General features: G+C 40.1%; 1 protein-coding gene across 2 annotated transcripts in view; it reads left to right on the top strand.

Moving 5' to 3' along the window:
* The window catches only part of LOC136885717 (zinc finger protein 395), a 92,850-nt gene extending 81,614 nt beyond the window's left edge, over positions 1-11,236 (top strand). For both annotated transcript variants that reach the window (XM_067158441.2, XM_067158440.2), the window contains 4 exons: positions 4,089-4,186; positions 4,274-4,398; positions 4,483-4,583; positions 8,275-11,236. In XM_067158441.2, coding sequence (XP_067014542.1) covers positions 4,089-4,186; positions 4,274-4,398; positions 4,483-4,583; positions 8,275-8,478 — 528 coding nt within the window. In that variant the 3' untranslated portion in view covers positions 8,479-11,236. The remainder of the gene's footprint in view (positions 1-4,088; positions 4,187-4,273; positions 4,399-4,482; positions 4,584-8,274) is intronic.
* The last annotated feature ends 6,892 nt before the right edge of the window (positions 11,237-18,128 follow it).

Below are 18,128 nucleotides of genomic sequence, written 5' to 3'. Positions count from 1 at the left end.
CGCTCTTACGAGTCCAGGGGTTGACAAGTCGGATATTTGAACTCACCTAGGCCATTAATTCTTTAGGTACAACGTATGGGCCCCTCACCAGCATTACTTCATTCCAGAAGTGGAAAAAATCCAAAGAAAAGCAGCTCGATTTGTTCTGGGTAGCGTCAGTTTCGGCTGGGGAGACTTGGGAGAAAGGAGACGAGCTGCTCGACTAAGTGGTATGTTCCGAGCTGTCAGTGGAGAGATGGCGTAAAATGACATCACTAGACGAATAAGCTTGAGTGGTGTCTTTAAAAGTAGGAACACTGATCATTTGAAGATAGAGTTGGAATTCAAGGGAACAAATTGCATTAAATATTAGTTTATAGGAAGAGGGATAAGGATTGGAATAATTTATAAAGGGAAATGTTAAATTTTCAATTCTTTGAAATCATTTAATTAAGGACTGTGTGAACAGTTGATAGTGAATCTGCTATCTGAGCAACAGCCCTAAATGCAGATCATCGATTGATTTGATCAAACGTATTCATAATTAAACAACCTTTCTGGCACTGTTACTTCGCCGTTTTAAAATAATAATCACCACCACCATCTTATATTCCGAATAGCGAATTTGTTCCGCGATCTCCTTCCTTCTTCATTTTATTTACCTGAGTACACAAGGAGTGCTCATCTTCAGTCTTCCACGTTGCTGTGTAAAATATGTATTACGATTTAGCCATACTTATAGTCACATACCTTTCAATAAATCATTGGCTCCCAATAGTACAGTAACTAGTACGTCACCATGTGTCACTGCTTGGATTAGTGGTGAGTGGCAATCAATCAATCAATCAATCAATCAATCAATCAATCAATCAATCAATCAATCAGTTACCACCGATCTGCATTCAGGGCAGTCATCCACGTGACAGATTCACTGTTGTTTTCTTAAATGATTTCAATGAAACCATCTCCCTTGGTAAGTTACTCCAGTCTGTAACTCCCATTCCTATAAACGAATTTGTCCTCATGAATTCCAACTTTATCTTCATAATGTGATCTTTCCTACTTTTAAAGACACCGCTCAAATTTATTCGACTACTGATGTCCTCCCACGCCATCTCTCCACAGACAGCTCGGAACATACCGCTTAGTCGAGCAGCTCGCCTCCTTTCTCTCAAGTCTTCCCAGCCCAAACTTTGCAACATTTTTGTAACGGTACTCTTTTGTCGGCAATCACCCAGAACAAATCGAGCAGCTTTTCTTTGGATTTTTGCCACTTCTTGAATCAAGCAATCCTGGTAAAGGGTTCAAACGCGGCGCACAATGGCGACATTTCTTTACACGACATAATCAATTAAAACTGGGCCCGTTTCTCTACTGTGTGGTAGATGAAAACGCAACGTCGAAATTGGCACGCAGGCAGTCTAGATGCCTACAAAATACTATACAGTTATTAGTTTATCTGTCTTATGGCTGGCAGTATTCCGAAATATTAGCGATATAATATGTGCAACGCGATATTACGTAGCAGCCGTTGATGGACAGTCATGACTAATACCGTAATAAGTTTTATGATAATTTGTTTTTGCCAAAGGGACATTTAACTCCATTTTCTTAGAAAACAGTCTCTAAGGATTAGACATGTGCTTCAGGATGTATACATGCAGAAAGATAACATGCAATATATGCGGACTGTGAAAAGTTTAATGCCGCGTGATGTTTCTGTCTCCGCGCACCCAAGTTGCGAACCGCTGTGCACTCCGCTAGGTGACTACGTGCGATGTAAACAAACCGTTGGCTCGAAGGGTCATTGTTCTTGGTGGATGATGGGGAACTTGGACCTTGCGTTCGCCTGTTGTGATGAACTTCAAGGCCACTTGCAAGTCAATGACCTTAGCACGTTCAAACCAGTGCAGTGCATCATCTCCATCCAGCGCGCACAGTTTTTGCACTTCATCACTCGTCGTCGGAGGGCGTTCACCCGGGCACAACTCACCCTCCGACACGTGGCTCCGCTTGATCCACACTACATCCAGATGTTTTTTTAAAACTATAATCTTTCGATCTTTTCCGGCCGATTCGGACAAGAAGGTAAAACAGGAATTCGCAACATAAGACGCAAGAACAGGGTCACAAGTTCTGTGGTCTTAATTTGTCCGGTGGCCACGAAATAGACCAGATATCTTAGTTCCACGTCGCTGACTGCAAGCCCGAATCTTTTAATAAAAAATCATCTACAAGATACTTCGCTATAAATATTGTTCCTACCAGGCACGGACCTGGGGTCAGACGAGGGACGTCCATGCAACTTTTAGACCAAGTTTCGAATCTTGCGACGCATGGTGCAGCGAGCATGTTATCATTTTCTTTTGGAACGTTCTCATTTCTGTTTACATTCCGATACCTGCTCTTCATATGTTGCGGTTTCTAGTCTGAGGGAAGAGCATGAAGGCGAGTTCCGGCCGAGGCCATCACCCTAACCATTCAGTGCAGCACTACTTAAAATGCCCACCTTTTGCTCGAAAATGGGAACTTAATCTTCACGGCCATGCGTCACACACTGACCACCAGTTGAGATCTCGCCGGACTGAGTGGCTCAGACGGCCTTCTGACCCTAACTTGGCAGGTTCGATCCTGGCTCAGTCCCGTGGTATTTGAAGGTGCTGAGAAACGTCAGCCTCGTGTCGGTAGATTTACTGGCACGTTAAAGAACTCCTGCGGGACAAAATTCCGCCTCTCGGCCTCTCCGAAAACCGCCAGAAGAAGAAATTATTATTATTATTATTATTATTATTATTATTATTATTATTATTATTATTATTATTATTATTATTATTATTGAACCATGAGCTGTGAGCTATCTGACGAGACATGTGCTCTTCCTCATTTCCGGTGTCGCTTAAGTAGGCCTCGGCATTTGTCGAGTATCTTTTCAGGAAGTGCCCGGTGTTTTCATAACATCGTTCATCTCTCTTCTAATTAGCCCAAGAAGTGTCTGGTTGCTCGATAGACTAACATTCTGCAGATACAGATGCGAGGTTAATGCAGCACGAACTTGGCTAGCAGTTTGTGTAGACTAGGTACATTCAAAGAAATTCCTTTTAGAGGATCAAGCATAGCCCTTCTTAGACTTTTGAGATAGTGAAGGTAGCAATGTGTCAAGCGACTTGAGCGTCATATCAGTATCCTAATGGCACTTTACAATCGTATGGGTCTAGCAAGAACTCCCTCCTATCTATATAACACAAACTCCCACAACCACTAGCATTCACTTGTAAAGAGCATATAAAAAGACCTGTCATCAGAATTGAGGGAAGCTTAAATGCATTTATCTTGGACAGTACAAACAGAGCGTGGATGTAAAAGAAAATTCAAAATTGGAGCAAGGAAACTTGATTTATAGAGGAATCTCTTCTAGGAGATCAGTATCTTGTGTCACTAAGAAGATAACAAAACAGAATATAATATTCAGATGCTCATTCTCAGGTATTTGTACATTGAACATTCATTCATTTCATTGGGGCTTGAAAGGACATTAAAACCCTTATTTTAGTCAGTAAGGCTCCACAGCACACCCACGATAAAATTCTCCTATTTATTCTGATGTCCCGCAACACCTTCTAGCAGATTATACATCAGAATGACCTTTGTGTGACTTCCTAGCCTCATGGTGACAGCTGATATACAAGGGTTGTTCAGTTGTGCATAACACTGATCATTGTCACCCTCACCATTCAGGCACTTGCCGTAAAGTTTCTCTGTATCCTGCAGAACGAGGTCTTCCACAGTGTGAGGAACCACTTCATTGGTGGTGTCTCAAGGGGAGGTGTCCAACACACTTTGTACGGCACTTCAACTTTTCCCTCTTTCAGCTGTTTACACCACTGACAGTATTGTGTTCCAATTGAACAACCCTTATAAAACTCTCTGGATTGATGCCCATTGGCTGGGCATTCTCACATAGTATTATTTATTTATTCATTCATTCACAAAACACAAGATACAGCTACACTGAGCAAATTTCACTTGCACTGTCAACATACTAATTAACAATTGTAAACTTTCATGGTAAGATATAACAAACATAACAAAACTATGTTTGGTTCTTGCAGGCAGGGCGCGTGGTCTTCCAGTGCACATGGCCCGGCTGTCAGGTGGTCACTACCACCTGCTCCACCATCGAGAGTCACGTGAGGAAGGCTCACCTCGGGTAAGAACTCTGTCCCTCTTGATGACTGTACCGTGACTTACCCGCTCTAATTCTCGCTACGTTAATTTGTATGTAACGTGTTTGCAGCCCCCGCGATGGAGATCTGGAGGACCGTGAAGAAGAGTTCTACTACACAGAAGTGTCCCTGGGTCCACAAACATCTTCTCCTCCCACTCTCTCGCACCAGGACATGGCCCGACCTCCACACGAGGGTGAGTCTTCTCGTCTTGATGTACACATTGTTCGCACGCCCAGCAAGTGGTCCTCTGTTACTTTAGAATTCTGTTTGTCCACAGACCCAGAGTACCAGAAGCAGTTCAAGCAGTCCCAGTCACGTGCTGGCCCCATTAACATCCCAAATCGCAGTCTGGGTTGGGGATCTGCAGCTACTTCGCCAGTAAGTAGAAGACATTCTCACTTTGTGTATTTACAAACAGGCCTTGGCGCAGGGTTGTAATATAGTAGGAATGTTATTTATTCCCGACATTTGAATATTTCTGAGACACAAGGGATATTTTAGAATATTTTGAGAACAGTGAATTATTTTAGGAAGATATTTTTGGAAAATTCCTGGCATATTTTGTGGTAATAGGATATGAAAAGATAGTTTAAGGAGTGGTGGGTTCCGACATTAGGCAGTATAATTCATCATGGTATTACTGTAGGTTTGTGTATCCCCTCCAGAACTCGTCAACTTGACACAAACAAACAATATGATTAAGCCCTTTTTCAAGTGTGCCGACACTAATACGCATGCGTTCCAGAGGTTTAGACTGAAGACAAGTTTTTTTTTCTTTTGCCATATTTAGTGTGTTGGAGAACATTTTGAACAATAATTGTTTTCATCCACTGATAATTTAATGCAAGCCAACTTTATTTGTAACTGGTTTAGAATGTATCTTCTCTCAACAGGATACTTAATGTTCTGGTGCCCTCCCTGCAGCTGTTCCATTACAGTTTCATTGTCTCTTTTCATCACGTTGTGTAATACATTCAAAGAATTTCCAATTGGACACGTGGTGCATAATAAGTAACTTCTGTAATTTTGAATGCCAGCCTTCGACAGCATATTTTGTTCAGTAAGTACCTGGTGGTAGGAGGAGAGTGCTAGCAGGCCGTTCTCTGACATGTCTTTTTCATATATGTTTACAAGGTCTTAGACATCTTCATGGATGTCTTCTGGTGCAGCGGGACAACAGTTTGGGATGTCTGAATTAGCCACAGTCTTTCAGGTACCTCCATCTGATACAGATTTAAATGTGCCAAAGTGAAAGAGACATCATTTTACCCTGGAGTTTCAAGGTTATTAGTTGCATTGCAGAAATTTCAAAGTCTAGTGAAGCATACTGTGGTTGTTGCAGCCTTCATGCTGTGTATGCCAGTCCATCTCTTCTACAGCAAAATGCATTTACTGAAGGAAAAGAATAAAGCAGAGAGTACATCATGCACTGTTTTGAATGTTCCATCATCATAAATAATTGTATTTGCACACAGATGGTACGGTGCAGTTTCTGTGTAAAAAATGTATATTCTGTTTGCATCATTTATACCATATCCATATTGCAGAATCTGCTCGCCATTCAGTGTCAGAGTGTACGTGGTTGAATTTCACCTTCTTGTACTCTTCTAAGCATTTGGAGCTGGTTTTTGTTTTGGGCACGTTTAAAATTTCTTAGCAATAACGTATCTTTCTTTCCACACAAGAGCAACACTTGTTGATCTGTAATGTTCTGCAATCCTTCTCTAAGTACTGCACCTGGCGGCTCGTTAAGGTGTTAACTCCACTATTTCTTTGATTCTCTGAACTGCCCTTTTTTTCTGTTTGTTCTCTTTCAATGCAACGTGTATGTGTATAGTTGGTTGTGTGTAAAGTCCTCCCTTCTCTGTCAACATCAATATTTGCAACACGCCTGGCATTACATATTTTATTTTGCTTTACATCTCCAGTAAATCTTCCTCGTATCATGGCTTTTTCAATTAATTTGATTCATAATGTTGTTGTGTACCAGGAGTAAACAGTGAAGTTATGGCACATCAATTTGGAGTTGCCTCATTTAGAATGGAGTAAACTTTAAATAAGAATGACTTCGTTCAACTTCTTATAACATTACCATGGTGCTTCTAAACATTGTTAACTTATGAAACTAAAATTAGCCTAATTATTTTGCATAAAAAAACCTCAAATGGTCTAACTTTTGCATTGGATGAAATATATTGAACGGACTGTGCTACTGACAAGTACAGACACAGATGATGGGACAGGAAAGGGGTAGGAGCGGGAGGGAGTGACGAGGCCTTAATTAAGCTGCCTGCTGTGAAAATGAGAAACCACAGATACACCATCGTTAGGGCTCCCGACAGTGGCTTCAAACACACTACCTCCTGAACGCAAGTTGACAGTTACGTGACCCAAACTCTGCAGTCGCTTGCTCGCTCTTCCACATCTCTCGTGCTTCTTCCCGTATCCTGCTCCAAGTCAACGTGTTAGTTAAATATTCAAGTTGTTAATACTCATAATTTATTATGATGGCAAAAATATGAAAGAATTCACTTCTTCATCTAACCATAGAAATCCTTATTATGTAGTTTAATCCTTGTATATCAAGCACGCTTCACTTCTCATATGGTAGAAGAGGCCTGGAAAACTAATTTTCAAGTTTGAAAGTAGAAACAGGGTTCTGAAATGTTTCATTCCTCTTGGTCCTATCAAGTTGATACGTGGCTCTTACTTTTCCACAGGGTCCCAATATTCTCTTTCTCACTTGAATGTGATGGCTTACTTTATTCTTCATAGGCAAGTCAATAAGTATCTGCAATTTTGCTCTAATTGTCTTTACGTTGGCTAGATGGTACCATTGCCTACGTCTGTGGTAGGTTTCAGTACAGCTTGCGCTGTTGGGACGTAAAGATGGCTGCGCCACTTTTTGTTTGCACCGAGGAAGAACAGTGTTCCATGATCCTCTTTTTGTGGTCTGAGGGTGTACCAGGAGCGGAAATTCATAGAAGACTCGCAGCACAATACGGGGACAATGTTTTACCAGTCGATTGAACAGTTCAAAAGGGTCGCACGAGCCTGAAGGTTGAGAAAGACACGGGCGTCCATCCGCAGCTGTAACTGATGGTAGTATTGAACAAGTGCGTGATATGACGAGTGACTGTTGATGACGTGGCACACCATATGCACGTTAGCCATGGCTCTGCATATGAAATCGTGCATGACAGGCTTAACTTTCACAAAGTCAGCTTTAGATTGGTTCCAAAATAACTCGTTGAAGACCAGAAGTGGAACTGTGTGAGCATCTGTCAGCACCTACTGGACCGTCATTCTAACGAAGGAGAAACGTTTCTGAAACGGATCATCAGTGGAGATGAAACATGGGTTCACCACTTGGAACCAGAGAGCAAACGTCAGATCATGGAGTGGAAGCATCTCAGATCCCCAGTCAAAAATAAATTCAAGAGTTAACCTTCTGCAGGAAAACTGATGCTCACACTGTTTTCGCGCTCTCAAGGCCCGGGAAAAGGGGGAAACAGTAAACAGTGATATGCTGGTAAAGAAGCTGTAACCTGCAATTCGCAACAAACGCAGAAGTCGATTGTCGGAAGGAGTTCTTTTGTTGCATGACAATGCGTGTCCACATACCACCACCCACTCCGCTGAAACTCTTCAAAGGCTGTGTTTCGAGATGTTGGAACATTCTGCGCACAGTCCCGATTTTGCCCTGTCAGATTACCATCTGTTTGGTCCACTTAAAAATGCCCTAAGAGGCCGTCGATTCAGCCCTGATCAACAGGTGAAGGAAGCGGTGCATACGTGGCTGAACACCTTTCTTTTCAGAGTGTATCAGAAAGTTTCTGAAACGGTGGACCATGTGCATTGAAAAGCATTGAAAATTGTGTACTCTTTTTGTAATAAATTATAAAAATTGATTGCAGATACTTATTGTCTTGCCCTCGTGTGGATGTATAGATACGTTTTGAATTGTGGGGGGGAACACTGATCATCATTTTGGACCTGCAAAACTAAGTTAATTGTTTCAGAAAAGCTTTCCCTAGTTATTTGGACTCCCTGTATTGTTTGTCCGCAGAAACACCTCAAGTTGAGTCCGAGGAGCCTGTCCAGCCAAGGGTCGGCCCTGTCCCTGTCAGCACCCAACAAACTGCTGGGCAGTCCGACACGCAAACTGAGAGGAGATACCAAGAAGTGCCGCAAGGTGTACGGCATGGAGCATCGCGACATGTGGTGTACCCAGTGCAAGTGGAAGAAGGCGTGCACACGTTTTGGGGACTAAAATGAAGGAACGTACAATACTCAGCCTACAGACTTGTATCCAAACACGTGGTCACGCGACCTGTTCATACATTCTCACGGTGAATGAAGATATTACTGAAGAACCTCATCATGTAACAAGTGAAGTTCAAACTCAAAGCCATCCAAACGAATAATGTACAAAAAATACTCTTCAGATAGACTGTCAGGTGATGAGGCCGCCGCCAGACATGCCAAAGCCTAGAGCAGCACGAAGGAGAAAGGACGATGAAAGCGAAGGGAGACGGAGGAGGAGGATTAGTAGTTCTATTTACCATGAATATATCCATATACACCTAAGAGTTTATTTACATCATAATATCTATCTATATACACACTTAGTTTAGTTCTTCTTGTTAAGGGTTTTCGCCATCTTGTAACTGTATTAGGGTTTACTCTGTCAGATAACGTAATGTAATGGAGCAGTTCACTGCAGTGTCCCTCCTACTTCACACCTCCCTCTAATGATGGACAAGCTAGAATAGAAAGAGATGAACCAAAGCTAAGACAGAGAAGAGCCATGAAATAATGGAAAATGAAACACTTCCTGGGTGTCAGACAAGAAAGAGATGCGTGTAGCATAATCAAAGGGGGCCTCACTGGTGATCTTTTAAAATAGGATGATGATGATGATGATGATGATGATAATAATAATAATGCTATTTGCTTTACGTCCCACTAACTACTTTTACGGTTTTCGGAGACTTTGAAAATAGCAAAGATCACAATATGAAGATAAAGCTGGAGTTCAGGAGGACAAATTGGGACAAACATTCATTTATAGGAAGGGGACTTGGGGATTGGAATTACTTACCAAGGGAGATGTTCAATAAATTTCCAATTTGTTTGCAATCATTTAAGAAAAGGCTAGGAAAACAACAGATAGGGAATCTGCCACCTGGGCGACTGCCCTAAATGCAGATCAGTAGTGATTGATTGACAGGGTAAGCTGAGCTCTTCCAAATTTAGAGCGAATATATGATATGAAGTTAGAACATCTCATGTTCAACAATCATCTTCGATTGGAGAATACTTGTTGGCGTGTCTTCTGCATTTCCAGTGCACTATACGATGTCCAAGGATGGGCAGTGATCGAAATAAGTATGTATCGCAGAATGCTCGAGACAGTGTCGCCACTGAGGAGGTGCTCAGCTGTGCTAGGAAATCGTGCAGAAGCTTGACCCTCGCATAGCACAGGATAGCAGCCTATTACAGCCTGATACATACAAAAGGGAAAGAAGGACGTGAACACAGAACCTCTCTCATTGGTTCGACATAAATGATACGGCAACTCTGAGACAGTGGTCGTCAACCTTCTGTGGGAGGATGGCATGAGGAGAAGGAGAAGTCATTATTATTATTATTATTATTATTATTATTATTATTATTATTATTATTATTATTATTTGAAAGGAGCCTGTTGTGAATTAGCAGCAAGTGCTGTCTAGTTCTCGCCAAAGCAAGCTATGAAAGTTCGCCCGATCTGCGGTATGTCTGCTTACTGTTGCCTGCACTCTAATTATTGGACCCATTTGGTTGACTTTCTCTCAAGTGTTTGTCTTTCGAGCAAAAGGAGGTCTTCATAGACTAAATACTTCTCAGAAAAATGGAAAAAATATTAAATGTGGTGTAACAAATTCCAGTGGCTGGCAGGAATAAAACAACTTAAACATATCATAGTTGCTATCATTGCGTTCCGTTCAGCTTACCCACGCTTTGATTGCCGTGCACATCTCGTAGGAGGACGATCTGATTGTGTGAACGAGTAGAGTAGAGACATGCCTTGAACAGGCCTCCTCTGGCAGTGTTTGTAGGTGTGTGCTTGTACAGACAAAATCACTTCAGCTCTCTCGTGGTCAAGAGACGGGTGAACATTGGCTGCTCATTGTATATTTTATTTTTCTTGCATGAGATCTCAATTTCATACAAATTTTAAAAGAAGCTAAAATGAAATCGTGATATGTATATTATTATATATGGATAGAGAATTTGATATATTTATAAATTTAATAAAACCACTGTATGTGATTTCTGATTTGTATTTTATAAGGAATTTTATTAAGTCAACATAAAATATTTTAACAAGAATACTTATTATAAACGAAAGGTGGGGTCCAAAAGAGACATTTATATATATTTTATATACCACACACAAGATCAATTAGTTGAACGTCAGTAAAACAAGATAGCTTTAAATACGAATGACTTGACAGTACAGCCTGGCACTGTGGTCTCGCGATCTGTTAGTTGCGCAGTATGCACAGTAGCATTCCTGGTTCAGCTTTCTGTCCCACAGAGACAAAGCCATGGGGTCATCCATTTTGTTCTGTAATCGTCCATTTCTTACAGGTGTGTTGTTATGTTCTAAGTGTTGCATTTCATGTTTCAACAGACTGACAAGCTGGTAAGTTGTATTATTTATGTCAACACCGGGAAAAAAAAAAAAAAAAAAAAAAAAAAAAAAAAAAAAAAAAAAAAAGCTTCCCTTTTAACAAAGAAGATAAAATTACCAAAGACCCCATAGCTGTGGCTTCTCTTTGCCAAGACTGTTTCCAAAGCTCCTAACAATAAGCAGAGGTGCTATAACCAAAGGACCAGAGTGAGATATTGCATGTTTTTTTGTTGGAGCATACATGACGTAAACTAAGTTTCTAGTCCATTCGTGAGTGATGTAATTGCCAAATACACGTGTAAGGGAGACCTTGAGTCGTGGAGCAGACCAGAGTAAACCACGGTAGGAGTTTGTTCGATCTGCGTTCACAACTTATTGTAGAAGACCTTTTAAATTGACTTACTAACATCTACCACTTTCATTACCAGTTCTGTGTACTGAGATTTAACCAGTTGTATGGTTCTGTTCCATAAGTTGCAGGTAGAAACAAGACTTCATTATTTCTGTAGTAATTTTGTTGTTGATGCTGTAGTGTAGTTGTAGTTTTCACTACGTTTACATGCAAACAGGCTGACCCTTGGGTGCTCAGTCACTTGAGAGCTGATTGTTGAAGATATTTTCTCATGGACCTATGTCCTATTTTCAAGAGTTACATAAATAAATGAAAGTTGTTAGAAAAACGTATTTTTCTTGAGTTCCCGTTGTTGGAACAGTAAAATAAAATAAAGTAAAATCAAATAGAAGTAATTCTTTATTTAACTGAAACTCAACATTTGCTTTGTACACAAATTTTGAAATGTTTAAATTATTGAGAATAGGACAGAGCTTCATACGACATATTTTGTTCAAAATGTCTTCAGAAGTTGTAAGTTCAACATTTCCCCCTTTTTTTTTTTTTTTTTTTTTTTTTTAGCACTTGAAGCAGACTGTATTTTAAATGCAGCAGAAATGTATTTGAATCATTATTTTTCAAATTTACCCATGTTTAATGGAATGTAATACTGGTAGAATTTCACATTTCTATTGTGTTTTAATATGACAAGCTAACAGAAGCCGTATATTTTAATGGATTTAAGCACTACTGAAGTTCCTTGTTAGAAATCTGAGGTCAGTTAGGAAAGATAATTCACTAAGCAATATTTCTGGAGGAGGCTGCCTATCAGCATCAGCTTGACTTGCGTCGTTTCCATCTTCATGAAACCAAGGTATCTGGTCTGGCCAGCTCAGAGACTTCTACCCCAGTCCAGAAATCCAAAAATAATGGCCGAGCGCATTCGTTGTGCTGACCACGCGACACCTTGTAATCTGCAGGCCCATGTGGTTTCTTCGTTCATTATATTTATAGTTTATTATTTTAAAATGTAGTAACAGTATTGAATTAAACTGGGGATATACGGACCTCCCTGTTAAATACCTGCTTCACAACTGGAAAAATTGCAGATAGAAGGAGACAATCAAACATAAAGATGGACGAAAAGGCAACTCAGATTCATACAGAGGCATTGTTTTGGAAAGTTTGTACAAAGATCCTCGAGATCGAGAACAGATGTATTGGAGAAGTTGGGCAGATGATCCCTGAACAATAGCTTGGAACCCTACATCCAGTTTAAGAACTTCCTCGACAATATAAAAGTTGCAGTAAGACGTCCAAAAGGGAAATTCTATCCTGATTTTAGGAAGGAATTTGATCTCCTGCTCCTTAGAAAATTGGCAGACACGATTGGATTGCCTACCTTTTTCTTATATAATAACTTATATTAGTAAAGATCTGGAATCACAGATGAAGATGTTAGACTGTATAGAGTAGTAAAGCAACTGCAGGGGGAGATGGACAGCGGATAATGGGATGAAAAGTCAAGCTGTAAGTCCTCTCGGTTTTAATTACTGTGTTGATGGGGAGATGGTACCTCAGGGAGAACAATGTTAATATACGGAATGATCTTCAGTGGGGTAATCATATTAAGGAGGTAGTTACGAAAGGTTACAGATCTCTTCACATGGTTATGGTTGTAGTAAGAATGTAAAGGAGAGTGGTAAGACTGCAGTTAGAGTATTGCTCCACCAGGACTATTTGATATGAGAACTGGAGAAAGTTCAAAGGAAAGCAACTGTGGGTGATTTCCGACAAAGCAGTAGTGTTACTAAAATGTTGCAAGCTTTGGGTTGGGAAGACTTGGGAGTAAGGAGAAGAGATGTTCGACTGTGTGGTTTTTCTTCAAGCTGTCAGTGGAGAGTTGGCGTGGTATGACATAAGTAGATGAATAAGCTTGAGTGGGGTTCTGAGGAGTAGAAAAGATTGTAGTATGAAGATAAAGTTGGAATTCAAGAGGATAAATAGTGGCAAATATTAATTTATAGGAAGAGATCAAGAGAAATGCATTTTCAAGTTCTTTGAAAATATTTAAGGAAGAGCTGGGTAAACAACAAACAATTTCTAGGGAAACTGCCACGCGAGCAACAGCCCTAAATGCAGATCATTGAATTATATCTGTTGAAAACTGTAGATTGCTTGGGGTCTTATACAAACTAGCTTCAGAGACATTGCTACTGAATACAGCTCCCATCTACAAGGACGGAAAGGGAGCTCATTCAGTTAAGAGAATGGGAACTATCGGGAACGATCTTGATGCTGTGCTCAATACAAATTGGACAGGGCCAAACGATGGCATGAGAAGTGCCTTGAACCATTTGGCAGTACATGGCTTTCCTCATAAATTATGCATCCGGTCGAGTTATGACGAGCATGTTACCATTTTAGCAAATGTACCACGAGAACAATATCTCTGCTGGAATATTGTAAAACTTATCGCACATTATACTACTTGGGTAAGTGGGGAAAATAATGATTTCAAACACAAATCTCAAGGATTTAAATTAACCCTGATTCGCAGCATTTCAGTACTTTAAATAAAAACCTGACTGCTTATTCTTTTATATATTTGAGATATCTCACGTGTTCTAAGAGGTAACTTCTAAGATGAGGAAAGCAAATAAAACTGTTTACACACAATCAGATAAGAAAGATAAATTGGTCCACCTTGCCTCTTAATAGAACTCCATGTTATTTATCAACATGTGGGGTTTCTCAAAATATGTGCACACTAGAGGGATGCCAATCTTAGGAAATTAAAATTGATACAGGAAGAATGTTGTTCTAAAATGTAGAATTAGGGTAATTTGGATTGTTTCTTCTACCCTAGTAATACGCTGGTCTTTTCCACGTAACCTGCACTGTACTGTCGAGTCGCTCCTCTTGTAATATTATATTATATTAATTGTGTGTAGATAATACGAAGGTTGTTTTATTCTTTCAAAGCACGAACTCTACGGATCTCATTTTATCCAAATGACAAGGTACAGTACAACAATGGCTCAAGTGAGGTAGTGGCTTTAGATATCGCAGAGTGAGGGAGCTCTCAGTTCCAAGTGTCACTGTAGAAGCCTACTTTAATAACGGGAACCAGACATTGCAGACGAGCTGCGAGCTTCCTGACTCTCTGCTCATTGTTGAATATCATGTCAAATACAAGGTGTGTGGAGGAACATTAACATGTATTATTACAGGCATTAAGTACGTTTGTTGTTGTTAGCAGAAATGTTAAGTTTATTCAAGTAAGAAGACATTTTATTTGTATTATAGTACTGTATTGTATTTTCCTTACAAAGGATGTATTATTATTATTATTATTATTATTATTATTATTATTATTATTATTATTATTATTATTATTATTATTATTATTATTATTATTGTAATAAAGTTAGTTTCTTTTGAATCTTACTTGAGTGTTGTTTGTTTTTGTTCCCAGACTTCTTTTGTAGTCCCAGTTTTTTTAATTTGTCGCTCGTTCATTTCATTCCATTACTTCCTTGTTCTTGTATTGCCCAATAGGACTGCGAAGGAGGCATCAGTGGCCTTAAATAAAGGAGTGGACCCAGTATTTGCCTGAAGTGAAAATGGGAAATTGTGGGGGAACTATCTTTAAGGCTGCCAACAATGGGCTTCAAAGCCACAGCCAGCTCGTTTGGTCCGTTACTTATATTAACCCACAGTGTTGTTGCTCTCCTTCTGTGTTTGCAGTCTTTTACTACCTGTACTCATCTTTATCTTTTCCTTTTCCTTTTCCTTGTCTTTATCCAGCTTTCTTCCCATGAGAAGACTAAAGATGTGGGCTCCTCAATGAATGTTGAAGTCTGTCCTTCTAATGAAGAAGGGGAGCAGAAACGAGCTCGTCTAGGCTGAGAAGAACTGAATTTAATGAGGAGAGAGCAGATCTGTTTGAAGACCAAGCAAGTTGACTGTGTGGTTAGGAGCGCGCATCTATGAGCTTTAATTCGGGAGATAGTGCGTTTGAACCCCACTGTCGGCAGCCCTGAAAATGGCTTTTCTATGGTTTCCCCATTTTCACAACAGGCAAATGTTGGGGCTGTACCTTAACTACGGACATGTCACTTCCTTCCCACTCCTAGCCCTTTCCTATCCCTTCGTCTGTGTCACTGCGAGTAATGGAAATTGTTTTTTTCTTTTTTTATGATCTATTTGAAGATGATGAGATTGTGCTTGTCCGTAAGTGCTTTTGTGTTTGTGTTCCCATTCGTATTATCTTTCTACACGACTTCTTTTGCGAGTGGTGAACATAGTTTTACCAATGCGAGTAAAGGTAAGAAAGCAGAGATATGCAAGTAGCCAGGACTGGTCTGTCAGAGCATGCGCCTTGGTAACTGTTTGTCACTTCCCACGAACTTGAGAAACGTAGGCTTCTGTAGACTATTATCAGTTTATCGCTAGCTGTCTTGTGGAGTGATGTCCTCGGACACTCCCGCCACTAAAAGCCATACGTCATTTCATTTTTTCATGTGGAGTGGTATGCAATATTTCAAAGTTTTCACGTGGGACCTGGGTATTATAGTATTTATAGGACAAGAAGTAAGGGATTGGAATAATTTGTGGAAAATGTTTGGTAAATTCCCAAGTTCTTCAAAAATATTTAAGAAAAGGCTATGTGAGCAACTGCCACCTGGGCGACAGCCCTAAATGTAAATCACTGATTGATAGGTTGAAACACCTTCCTCGGCCACGGGTTTGAGTTAAGGGAAAGCTGCTGATAAACATTTTGAAAGTGTAATTTTGCTGAATGTTTCGAGGATGAGGATGGGAGTGATGGTGAGATGGACTGTGGTGAAGATATCGCAATTAAATCCAACCGTAATTCAGACTCTGAAACTAGTGATTCTGGCTAATGACAATGAATCAAAATTATTGGGTGACAGGTATGCATAATTCCAGTGTTCTTAGCAACTATCACAGAAAGAACAGGTTTAACCGCTCATCTAAAGAAGTTCTAAGCCAGTCCAGCATAATACGTTGTAACATTCTTCTATAGCTACTAGGCTTGTGTCACGAGGGCAAAATAGGAAAAAAAAAGTTAGTCCATACCAGGTATGAAATTTTTTCTTATGGTGGACGAATGTCAAAATCTAACAATACATGTTATGTATAAGATACAGATATGGTGGAACTGAAGGCACTTCCTGGGCTTTTAGTTTATACTGATGCCTTAAAATCAAACAACGAAGATTTTTAGGTATTTGTTTGCAACAGAGACAGATAACTTTTGCAATAGCAAAAAGCAGATTTTCTTTCCTATTTCCTGCTTGAGATTTGATAATCCTGATGATAGGGGAGAGCATAAAAGAATGGATGCTGTTCTCATAAAACTTGCCATGAGTAGTACGAAAACGTTTTCATTCCTCCCCTGAAGTGGGAGGCGGACCTCTTAGACAGTAACACCGTCTCTCAGGCCGGGAGATTTGTTATGGTGAAGGAGATGTTTGGAGAAGGTGAGGGGGTTGGCGGCCGTGGCCTATAAGGCGTTTGCCTTAGTGCAGGAGAATGGAAAACCATTCTCAGGACAGCCAACGGCTGGAGCTAGCCGTGAGGTCCAGCCCTGTCCCGTCTCCCAAACGCAGAGGCGTAGAGCCACGACCCCTCCTCTGCTCGGGTGGCCAGTGGTCAGAGTGCAGAGCTGTTGGATCACGGACCAGCCATGGCCAGTCTGCATCCAACAAGGAAAAAACCCCACCTTGTCAGAATGTGTACAGCAAAGGTAGTTCAGTGACCGTAGATGAGATGCTCTAGCTTTTCAAGAGTGTTGTCAATTTGTAATGTATATGCCAAAGAAACCAAGAAAATCTTGTCCTGTACACATTCCAGATGCCTGTGTATACAGCAGAAAAGGCTCTGATGGAAGAACTCTTTCACCAGAAGACCAGAAACTTTTCATACCTATACAAGCTATTGTCCGACTGACTAATAATCTTCAAAACTTTAACATAAATGGCACAGCTGATAATTGGTTTGGTTCTATTGAGCTGGTGAATACATTAAAGGCAAGAGGACTGAGGTTTGTTGGCAGCCCAAATGGAATGACGCTGGCATCATACAGTATGTTTGAAAAAATAAGAACAGAGCTGCTGTACTGATCATTTTCCATGCACCATACAGTTTGGTGTGTGGCAATTTGGAAATAAATCTGTACTATAATATGATTCTCTGGATGAAAAATGTACTCTATATAGTACTGGATGTTGCACCAGTTGGTGGCTACTAGCCGCTTTCTTTAGGATTTTAGACATCAGGTCAGTGAATGAATTTATTAAGACTGGGTCATACAAGAATAATACACATATCTCCAGACAGCGAAAGAACTGGTATTTCTGCAGGTGGAAAAGAATGGTTCAGATGTCCATCTCGCCCATGAACTCAGGTCCTGCATCTGAAGGATTTTGTGTGCAAACGAAGTGCTGCCTCCAATTGATAATTATAATGAATAAATTGAGCTTTCCAATACAATATATCAAATAAATAATATTACATAAGTCTTGGGACTAGTTTCAGCCACTTAGTAGCAATCTTCAGCCAAATTAAAAATTAAACAGATCATATAATAACTAAAACATATGTATATAGGATAAAGACAATGTTGCAGGAATAATTATAACATTAAAATACATATAACAACAAAAATTATGGTTATAATCTCCTTGTCATAATATGATGTCTTTAAATTGAGTTAGGACCTCGGGCAATGAACTAAATCTCTATAGAGTGAAATATACAGTACATTTAATGTCTGATTTAGAACAAAACACTATCATGCTAGAGGAAGCAAAACTACAGAAGAGGAAAACTTGCTACTCATGCATTCCAAGCAAGAAAAGGAAAACTGCATATATCTTGT

The sequence above is a fragment of the Anabrus simplex genome, chromosome 14, assembly GCF_040414725.1.
Source record: "Anabrus simplex isolate iqAnaSimp1 chromosome 14, ASM4041472v1, whole genome shotgun sequence".
In the NCBI taxonomy this organism is placed as follows: domain Eukaryota; kingdom Metazoa; phylum Arthropoda; class Insecta; order Orthoptera; family Tettigoniidae; genus Anabrus; species Anabrus simplex.
This window is presented reverse-complemented; position numbering and strand designations above follow the sequence as displayed.